The sequence below is a fragment of the Nothoprocta perdicaria genome, unplaced genomic scaffold, assembly GCF_003342845.1.
Source record: "Nothoprocta perdicaria isolate Ctin4 unplaced genomic scaffold, notPer1 scaffold_283, whole genome shotgun sequence".
In the NCBI taxonomy this organism is placed as follows: Eukaryota; Metazoa; Chordata; class Aves; order Tinamiformes; family Tinamidae; genus Nothoprocta; species Nothoprocta perdicaria.
In genome coordinates this window covers 753,424-762,887 of record NW_020455514.1, presented here as the reverse complement: position 1 = coordinate 762,887, position 9,464 = coordinate 753,424, and the positions used below count along the sequence as shown (strand labels likewise).

The 9,464-nt window shown below is 66.9% G+C and overlaps 2 protein-coding genes across 3 annotated transcripts in view; both read left to right on the top strand.

Moving 5' to 3' along the window:
• Positions 1–889, top strand: part of MPP2 (membrane palmitoylated protein 2) — a 10,303-nt gene extending 9,414 nt beyond the window's left edge. For both annotated transcript variants that reach the window (XM_026041366.1, XM_026041365.1), the window contains exon 12: positions 404–889. In XM_026041366.1, coding sequence (XP_025897151.1) covers positions 404–580 — 177 coding nt within the window. In that variant the 3' untranslated portion in view covers positions 581–889. The remainder of the gene's footprint in view (positions 1–403) is intronic.
• A 1,610-nt stretch (positions 890–2,499) lies between these two features.
• On the top strand, positions 2,500–8,786 carry LOC112949035 (all-trans-retinol 13,14-reductase-like; the record flags this gene model as incomplete). Its single annotated transcript, XM_026041407.1, has 11 exons — positions 2,500–2,617; positions 3,322–3,504; positions 4,393–4,622; positions 5,258–5,453; positions 6,436–6,633; positions 6,715–6,846; positions 7,270–7,408; positions 7,474–7,583; positions 7,793–7,959; positions 8,407–8,566; positions 8,641–8,786. Coding segments are annotated over 11 exons (1,779 nt in total), but the record flags the coding sequence as incomplete, so codon positions are not given.
• Positions 8,787–9,464: the final 678 nt, after the last annotated feature.

The window sequence follows — 9,464 nt, the reverse complement described above, 5'->3', positions numbered from 1 at the left end:
AACGATCACTATGTCCCCAGTGATCACCGTGCCCCGCCGAGCGCCATGTCCTCCCCAAGCACTGTGTCCCCAATGATCACTGCGTCCCCCCGAGCACTGTGTCCCCACTGAGCGCCACGTTCCCAATGACTCTTGTGTCCTCAGTGGTCACCATGTCCCTCCTGATCACCGTGTCCCCCCTGAGCGCTGCATCCCCAATGATCACCATGTCCCCAATGCTCGCCGTGTCCCCAATGCTCGCCGTGTCCCCAACGCTCACCGCATCCTTCCTGATCACCGTGTCCCCCCTGAGCGCTGCATCCCCAATGATCACCATGTCCCCAATGCTCGCCGTGTCCCTCCTGATCACCATGTCCCCAATGCTCGCCGTGTCCCCAATGCTCGCCGTGTCCCCCCGGGGCAGGACGCGGACGCCCGGCGCACGGTGGAGGAGAGCGGCCGCATCCAGCGCGGCTACGGCCACTACTTCGACCTGAGCCTCACCAACGCCGACCTGGAGCAGACGTTCGGGCGGCTGCGCGCGGCCATGGAGCGCCTGCGCCACGAGCCCCAGTGGGTGCCCGTCGCCTGGGTCTACTAGCCCCGGCACCCGCCGGCACCCCACTGCTGTCACGAGCTGGCCGCGCTCAGCCGGGAGCTCATGGAGGGGCCGGGGAGGGGGGACACCCCTGTTTTGTGCCCCCCGTTTCCAGCCTGTCCCTCGCTCCCCGTCCTGGCGTGGGGGGCGTGGGCGGGGTGTGGGACCCTCCCCGTGGCTTCTGGGGCTCCGTCCCCCTCCCCAGCGCCCGCACAGCTGATTCACTGCCAAAATAGCCCCCCAGCACCCCCACTTTTATCCCCCTGGCCTGGTCCTCCCCGCCGCCCACTCCACGGGGTGTCACGGGTTTGGGGTGGGGGGGCTGCCCCCCCACCCCAGCACTTGGGGTGGGACCCCCTCCCCACCCCCCAGACCCTTTGTGCCCCCATGCTGGGGTGGGGCCCCATCTCTGACATTGTCACCCCCCCCCATTGTCCCTTCCTAGGTAGCAATAACCCCATGCAGTCCCCCCGCCCACCCAGGTCAACCCTGTAATTAACCCTGTAATTACCCCCGTAATTAACCCCATAATGACCCCGGTGAGGAGGGGGCCGCGACTACTGGAGAGGTGGTTTTAGGGTGGCGGGGGGTGCATGTGCACACACGTGTATTTGTGTGCACGCGTGTGCACACGTATGTGCCCCAGCCCCCTCCCTCACTGCCTGCAGCCCCCGGTAGCCGAGCGTGTCCCCTCGGTGTCCCCAAGCGCCCCGTGCCCCCCCGCGGGGCTGCCCCCCCCGTTTTGGTACTTTGCTGTTACTTTTATTAAAGATAAGGAGAGAAAAGCAGTGGTCGAGTGGGGGCTTGGGGAGGGGTGCGGACACCCCGGGGGTCTGGGGGGGCTGTCCGTCCAGGGGGTGCCGAACTTTTGGGGCGGGTTGTTGGGGGGGGCAGTTAGGGTGCAATGGGGCATGCGTGTGTTGGGGATTGTGTGCGTGTGCCTGTGTGTGCATGYGCGTGTGTGCACGTATGTGCATGTGTGGATGTGTGTGCGTGTGCATATGCGTGTGTGTGCATGCGTGTGTGTGCATGCACATGTATGCGTGTGCGCGTGTGCACATGTGCATGTGTGTGCATGTGTGTGCATGCTTGCATGCATTTGTGCGTGTGTACATGTGTGTGTGCATGCGCGTGCATGTGTGTGCGCATGTATGTGTGCGCACATGTGTGTGTGCATGTTTGTTGTGTGCATGCACATGTGTGTGCACGTGTGCCCATGGCCCTTGCGTGACGCTGCCAGGAGAGGTCAGCAGAGCTGCAGCCACCAGGGGTGGCACTGGTGTGTGTGTGCACGCGTGTGTGTGCGTGTGCGTGCGTGTGTGTGCGCGGCTGTGCACGCACAGGCGGACACCCCCAACACCCCCCCCATGCACCGCTCAGTGTCACCCATGGGGACAGCCCCGCGTCCCGACGTGTCCCTGCACCGCCAGCAAGGGGTTAAGCCGGGGGGCCGTGCCCGCCTCCGCCTCCTGCGCTGCCCCGTGTCCCCTGCACCCTGCGCTGCCCCGTGTCCCCTGCACCCTGCACCCTGCGCCGCCGATGGGCCTCCCGCGCCACGAGCTCCCGCTGCCGTAAGCTCCGGTGCCCACGAGCCCATGCACCTATACGCTCCCGTGCATATACCCTTGCACACCTATAAGCCCCCAGGCCTATAAACACGCCGCTATAAGCCCACATGCAGAGAAGCTTGCACGGATATAAGCTCCCAGGCCTATAAGCTTGCACGGATATAAGCTCCCAGGCCTAAAAGCTTGTGCGCCTATAAGCTCCCGCGCCTTAAGCTCCCATGCCCATAAGCCTGCACACCGCTAAGCTCCCGTGCCCATAAGCTGGCGCCCGGCTAAGTTCGCGGGGCCGCCAGGCGCGGGCAGCGCGGCAGCATGTGGGCTCTGCTGCTGCTGCTGGTGGCACTGGGCGCCCTGGGGCTCGYGGCCCGCCGGCTGCTGGCCCCCGGGCGCAACCCCTTTGCCGAGCCGCCCTCGGGGCCGCCGCGGCCGCTCGTGACGGACCGGCGGGCGCGGGACAAGGTGCTGAAGCAGGGTAAGTGCTCGCGGCGCCGGGCGCCTGTGTCCGTGCGTCTGCACCCGCTGCCGTCTGTCCCTGTGGGTGCCTGCTTCCCGTCCCCCGGGTGGGTGCTCCTTCATGTCCATCCCTCCATCCGTCTGTCCATCCCATCCCATCCCCTATCCATCTCTCCCATTCCCTCTCTGTCTGTGCATCCCTCCATCCAGCCAACCCTCCTCCTCTCCCTCCATCCCTGTCCATCCCTCCTTCTCTCCGTCCATCCCTCCTCTCCGTCTGCCCCTTTTATCCGCCTGTCYGTTTTATCCGTCCGTCCACCCGCCTATCCACTCCACTCCCTGCTGCTCCTGCCCTGCCGTGRCCCGCGGGCCCGTGTGTCCATACACCCGTCCATGTGTCCGCACACCCATCCGTGTGTCCACACGCCCATCTGTGTATCTGTACGCCTGTCCACGTGTCCGCACGCCCGCCCATGTGTCCGCACGGCCGTCCGTGTGCCCGCACACCCATCTGTGTGTCTGCACGCCCATCCGTGTGTCCACACGCCCGCCCATGTGTCCGCACGGCTGTCTGTGTGTCTGTACGCCCGTCTGTGTGTCCATATGCCCGTCCGTGTGTCCATATGCCCGTCTGTGTGTCTGCACACCCGTCTGTGTGTCCGCACACCTGTCCGTGTGTCCATATGCCCGTCCGTGTGTCCGCACACCCGTCCATGTGCACAGGGTTCAGCGCGGCGCGGGTGCCGCGGCAGCTGGACGCGGTGGTGATCGGCAGCGGCATGGGGGGCCTGGCGGCCGCCTGCACCCTGGCCAAGGCCGGCAAGCGGGTGCTGGTGCTGGAGCAGCACGACCAGGCGGGCGGCTGCTGTCACACCTTCGAGGAGCGCGGCAGCGAGTTCGACGTGGGTAAGGGCCCCGCCGACGCGCTGCACGGGCGGCGTGGTGCATTGGCGTGCAGGGCGCGGGCGGGCATGCTGCGCGTGGCTGCGGATGGCTGGGCTGTCGCAAGAGCGTCTTGTGCAGTGGGCATGTCCTGCGTTGCAAGCAATGGGGCATTGCAAGCATGCAGGGCAGGTGCAAGCGTGTGGTGTGCATGGTAGGTGTGCAGGGCATGCCTGTGCTGCACACTTGCAGTGCATGTGCTGCATGCCCGTGCTGCGCACTTGCAGTGTGTTTGCAGTGCATGCACTGCTCGTGTGCAGCGTGCGCGCATGCCAGGTCTGCTTGCAGTATGCACGTCGGGTTTGCTTGCAGTGCACATGCCAGAGCTGTGTGCATCATGTGCATGCTGGGGCTGCTYGCAGKGTGCACACCAAGTCTGCCTGCATCGCGTGCATGCTGGGGCTGCTCGCAGTGTGCACACCAARTCTGCCTGCATCGCGTGCATGCTGGGGCTGCTTGCAGSGTGCACACCAAGTCTGCCTGCATYGCGTGCATGCTGGGGCTGCTTGCAGYGTGCACACCAAGTCTGCYTGCATYGCGTGCATGCTGGGGCTGCTYGCAGKGTGCACACMAAGTCTGCTTGCAGTGTGTGCAACAGGTCTGACTGCAGAGCACACATACCCAGGTCCACTTTCATGCCATGGCAGGGGCTCTGCAATGCACATGCCCACAGGGGCTCTGCAATGCACCGTGCCCACAGCACGGGGGGAGGCCAGGCCACCCCAGCACCTCCCAAGGCGACCCGCAGCAGACACCTAATGACTTAATTCCCCCATCTGTCACCTCGGGGCACCCGGTTGGGGACAAGGCCACCCTGTCCCCTCGGGCAGCGCCGAACCCCGTCTCCCGCAGGCATCCACTACGTGGGGCAGATGCACGAGGGCAGCATGCTGCGYGTGGCGCTGGACCAGCTCACGGACGGGCAGCTGGCCTGGCAGCGCCTGCCCGACCCCTACGACGTGGTGTGCCTGGGCGGCCGCGAGTACCGGCTCCGCGCTGGCAAGGCCGCCTTCGGCGCCGCGCTCGAGGAGCAGTTCCCCGCCGAGAAGGCGGCGATCCGGGAGTTCATGCGGCTCTCCAAGGTGCGGGGGCGGCATGGGAATGGGGCCGGGGAGAAGGTGGGCATGGCGGTGGGGTGGTGGCATGTGGGCATTGGTGACGGTAGGGACATTGGTGAAGGGGATGGTGGGGACATGGGTGATGGACTTTATGGGGATACCGCTATAGGTGATGGGTGGTGGGCACATGGGCACGGACGTAGGGGATGGGGATGAGCAATGGATGTGGTGATGAGGAGGATGGGCACATTGGTGAAGGGGATGGTGGGGACATGGGTGATGGGCATGGTGAGAGCATTGCTGAAGGACATTATGGGGACATGTTGGGCATGGGTGATGGGATGGTGGGCACATGGGCTGTGGACATGGAAAGGACATAGGTGATGGGGATGAACAATGGACATGGTGATGAGGAGGATGGGCACATTCACATTGGTGAAGGGGATGGTGGGGACATGGGTGATGGACGTTCTAGGGAGCATTGCTGAAGGACATTATGGGCACATGGGTGATGGGATGGTAGGCACACAGGTAGTGGGGATGGTGGGGACACGGGCAGTGGACATGTGGTGACGGGCATGTGGCGGTTCCGCTGGGGACACAGGAGGTCACCCTGGCCACTGGGGTGGCCAGCAGGTGACAAGGGCCCGTGCCCGCAGCTGGCCGCCAGGCGCGTGGCGCTGCTGGCGCTGCTCAAGATGGTGCCGCTCTGGCTGGCCACCTTCCTCACCCGCACCGGCCTCATCTACTGGGTCTCGCCCATCTTCCGCATGGCGGCCACCAGCCACAGCGAGGCCGTGGCCCGGCTGACGGCCGACGGCGACCTCCGCGCCCTGCTCAGCTACCTCTTCTACGGTGCGGGGTCCTACGTGGCACTAGAGCTGTCGCGACAGGGGAGGGCTGTGTTGTGACACGGGAGGACCACGTCGTGATGGGGGAAGGCTGCGTCATGATAGGGGAGGGCTCTATGGGATAGGGAAGGACATGTCACAATACGGAGGGCAGTCACGATACGGATATGCAGTCACAGCAAGAGGCTGTGCTGCGATTCAGGAAGGCTGCGTCGTGAYGGAGAACGCCGTGTCGTGATAGGAGAGGCTGGGCCAGGGCAGGCGGGGCCGTACTGTGGGAGGAGAGGGCTGTGTTGTGGTAGGTAGGGCCACGTCGTGATAGGTAAGGCCATGTCATGATGGGTAGGGCCATGCCATGATGGATATAGCCATTTCATGGGACATGTCATGATGGGTAGGGCCATGTCATGATGGATAGGGCCATGTCATGATGGGTAGGGCCATGTCATGATGGGTAAGGCCATGTCATGGTGGGTAGGGCCATGTCATGATGGGTAGGGCCACTTCATGACAGGTGGGGCCATGCCATGATGGATAGGGCCATGTCATGATGGATAGGGCCATGCCGTGATGGATACAGCCATTTCATGATGGGTAAGGCCATGTCATGATGGATAGGACCATTTCATGATGGGTAGGGCCACTTCATGACAGGTGGGGCCATGCCATGACGGATAGGGCCATGTCATGATGGGTAAGGCCATGTCATGATGGATAGAGCCATGTCATGATGGGTAGGGCCATGTCATGACGGGTAGGGTCATGTCATGATGGATAGGGCCATGGCATGATAGGCGGGGCCATGTCATGATGGATAGGGCCATGTCATGATGGGTATGGCCACGTCATGGCAAAAGACAGCCATGCTGTGACAGGCGAGGGCCATGTCGCACCCTGCCTGGCCCCGGGGGACCTGCAGAGCGGGCAGGGGGCCGCGCGGGGCAGCCGCGTGGTGACAGCGCCGTGTGACACCGCCGCGTCCCCAGGCACGGCGCCGCGYGACTCCAGCTTCCTCATCAACGTGCTCATGCTGCACCACTACCAGCGCGGCGCGTGGTACCCGCGCGGCGGCGCCAGCGAGATCGCCTTCCACGCCGTGCCCGTCATCGCGCGYGCCGGCGGCGCCGTGCTCGTGCGCGCCCCCGTCACCCGCATCCTCGTCTCGCCCGACGGCGCTGCCGTGGGTCGGTGATGCAGCCCCCCTCCCTGGCATCACTCCCCACCGCCATGGGGACACACCAGGGTGACYGTGTCCCCATCGGCAGGGGTGGCCGTGCGCAAGGGGCAGAGCGAGGACGGGGACGAGGTGGAGATCGCGGCGCCCGTCGTCATCTCCGACGCCGGCCTCTTCAACACCTTGGGCTCGCTGCTGCCGCCGGAGCTGCGCGGCCTGGCGGGTGAGCGGCCGTGATGTCCCCCCGGTGCCACAATGTCCCCCCCAGTGCYGCAACATCCCCCCGGCGCTGCAACATCCCCTCAGTGCCGTGATGTGCCCCCGGTGCCAGTGTTCCCCCTTGGTGCCACGACATCCCCCGTGTCCTGCGATGTCCCACCCGGTGCCACGACATCCCCTTGGTGCCATGATGTGCCCCTGGTGCCAATGTCCCTCCCTGGTGCTGCAACATTCCCCTCGGGTCTCACGACTTCCCCCTCTGGTGTCGCAATGTCCCCCCCGGTGCCACGACATCCCCTCGGTGCCACGACGTCCCTTCGGTGCTGCAATGTCCCCCCCAATGCTGTGACATCCCCCCCGGTGCCGCGACGTTCCCCCGCCGGTGCCGGTGCCCCCGTGCCGGTGCCTCCCGCCCGGCTGCCCGCAGGCGTGCGCTCCCGCCTGGACATGGTGCGCCACGGCATGGGCTCCTTCCTGGTGTTCGTGGGGCTGCGCGGCACCGCCGCCGAGCTCGCCCTGCCCGCCACCAACTTCTGGCTCTACCCCCACAACGACCTGGACGGCATGTAAGGAAGGGGCGCGGGGCTGGGGGGCACCCGTGGGGGGCCGGTGCCCAGCGCTGCGCCCRCAGGATGAGCCGCTACGCCGCCCTGCGCGCCGACGAGGTCCCCGACAACCTGGCCATGATGTTCATCACCTTCCCCGCCGCCAAGGACCCCAGCTACGAGGAGAGGCACCCAGGTACGGCCGGACCACCCCCCCGCCCTGGTGCCACCCCCACCGGGATGCCTCCGCAGCCTTGATCCTCTCGGCTTTGCCGGATCAGAGGCTCCTTAATCCATTGTGAGGAGGTGGATTAGGGGCCGGGCGCTGCCGCCCGCGCGTCCCGGGGTGACACCGATGGGGGTCCCCGCGCGAGGCGGCCCCCGGGCACTCCCGTGTCCCCGCAGGGCGCTCGTGCATGACGCTGCTGACCATGGCGCGGTACGAGTGGTTCGAGGAGTGGGCCGGCACCCGCGCCAAGCACCGCGGCGCCGGCTACGAGGCCTACAAGGAGGCCATCGCGCAGCGCCTGCTGGAGCGCGCCCTGCAGCGCTTCCCGCACCTCCGCGACAAGGTGACGCCGGGGACGCCGCGCGCCCCACTGGGGACCCTGCGGGGCTGGGGAGAGTGTGGGCGGCGATGGGGGGCAGCGGGGACAGGGTGCCCTGGTGGCGTGAGGGCTCTGCAGGACGGGGTGCCCGGCAGGGATGAGGTTGGGACTCCATAGGTTTTGGGAACCCCACGGGGTCCCAGGTGCCTGCGGGGACGGGGTGCCGGTGGGGATGAGATTGGGACCCCATGGGCTTTGGAACCCTGCAGGGTCCCAGGTGCCTGCGGGGACGGGGTGCCTGGTGGGGATGAGGTTGGAATCCCACAGGGTTTGGGAACCCCACGGGGTCCCAGGTGCCTGCGGGGACGGGGTGCCCGGTGGGGATGAGGTTGGGACCCCATGGGCTTTGGGACCCCATGGTGGGGGGTGGCCCGTCCCCAGCACGGTGCCAGCCTGGAGGCCGCTCACCAGGTGGAGTTCGTGGAGGCCGCGTCGCCGCTCACCAACCAGCACTACCTGGCGGCGCCGCGCGGGGAGATGTACGGGGCCGAGCACGACGTGGGCCGCTTCGCRCCGCACGTGGTGGCCGCCATGCGCGCCCAGACGCCCATCAGGAACCTCTACCTGACGGGTACGGGGAGGCCGGGCGGCGCGGGGCGCGCGGCGGCGCCGGCCCCGTGCCCACGCGGCGCCYCGTGTCCCCAGGGCAGGACGTGTTCAGCTGCGGGCTGGCGGGCGCGCTGCACGGCGGGCTGCTCTGCGCCTCCGCCGTGCTCGGCCGCCTGCTCTACGTGGACCTGCTGCTGCTCAAGAAGAGGATCAAGTGGCGCCGGGGACGCAAGGCGGCCTGAGGGGACGCTGGGGACAGCCCCGCGGTGGCACTTGGTGGCACCGTGGGTGGGCGCCGCGCTCCGGCCGCGGCCGCTGCGGGGTCAATAAAGCGGGAGGTGCCAGCGGCACCGTGTCCCCCGGCTGGTGACGGCGGCCCTGACCCCGGCGTGACACGGACTCAYGTGCCACCACGCGGGCCCTGCCACCTGGCAAAGTCCAGGCTGCGCCCAGGGTGCGCCGGGGCGGCACCGGGTGCCTCTGGGTTGGGGGTCACCGGTGCACCCATGGGTGCGGGGGCACSCGGTCACTGCCCCGCCACGGCTTGCATGGCCCTCCCCACCCCCAAAACTGCCACAGCTGGGGGGTTGTTCACCACTTTTTAAGGAAAAAGGCATATAAATAGCAAAGCCCCTCACAGTCGCGGCAGAGGGCCCAGGTGTCCGGGTGCCCTGCAGGGAGCTCCTCCGGGGTCCAGCCACCAGACGGGACCTCCAGCGCAGAGGTCGGTGTCCGGTCGTCCTTGGGGTCCCCCGCTTGCCCCCTACGGAGGGGGTCCCAGCCCGTCCCCAGCACCCATGGGGGCTGGCGGCGGGGGAAGGGGCAGCTGGGGCCCCATGTGGTGCCCGCACTGGCTGCACGGCCCATCCACCGACGGGTACAGGAAGGGCTTCACTGCCACCTGGAGCAGAGCGGGGGGT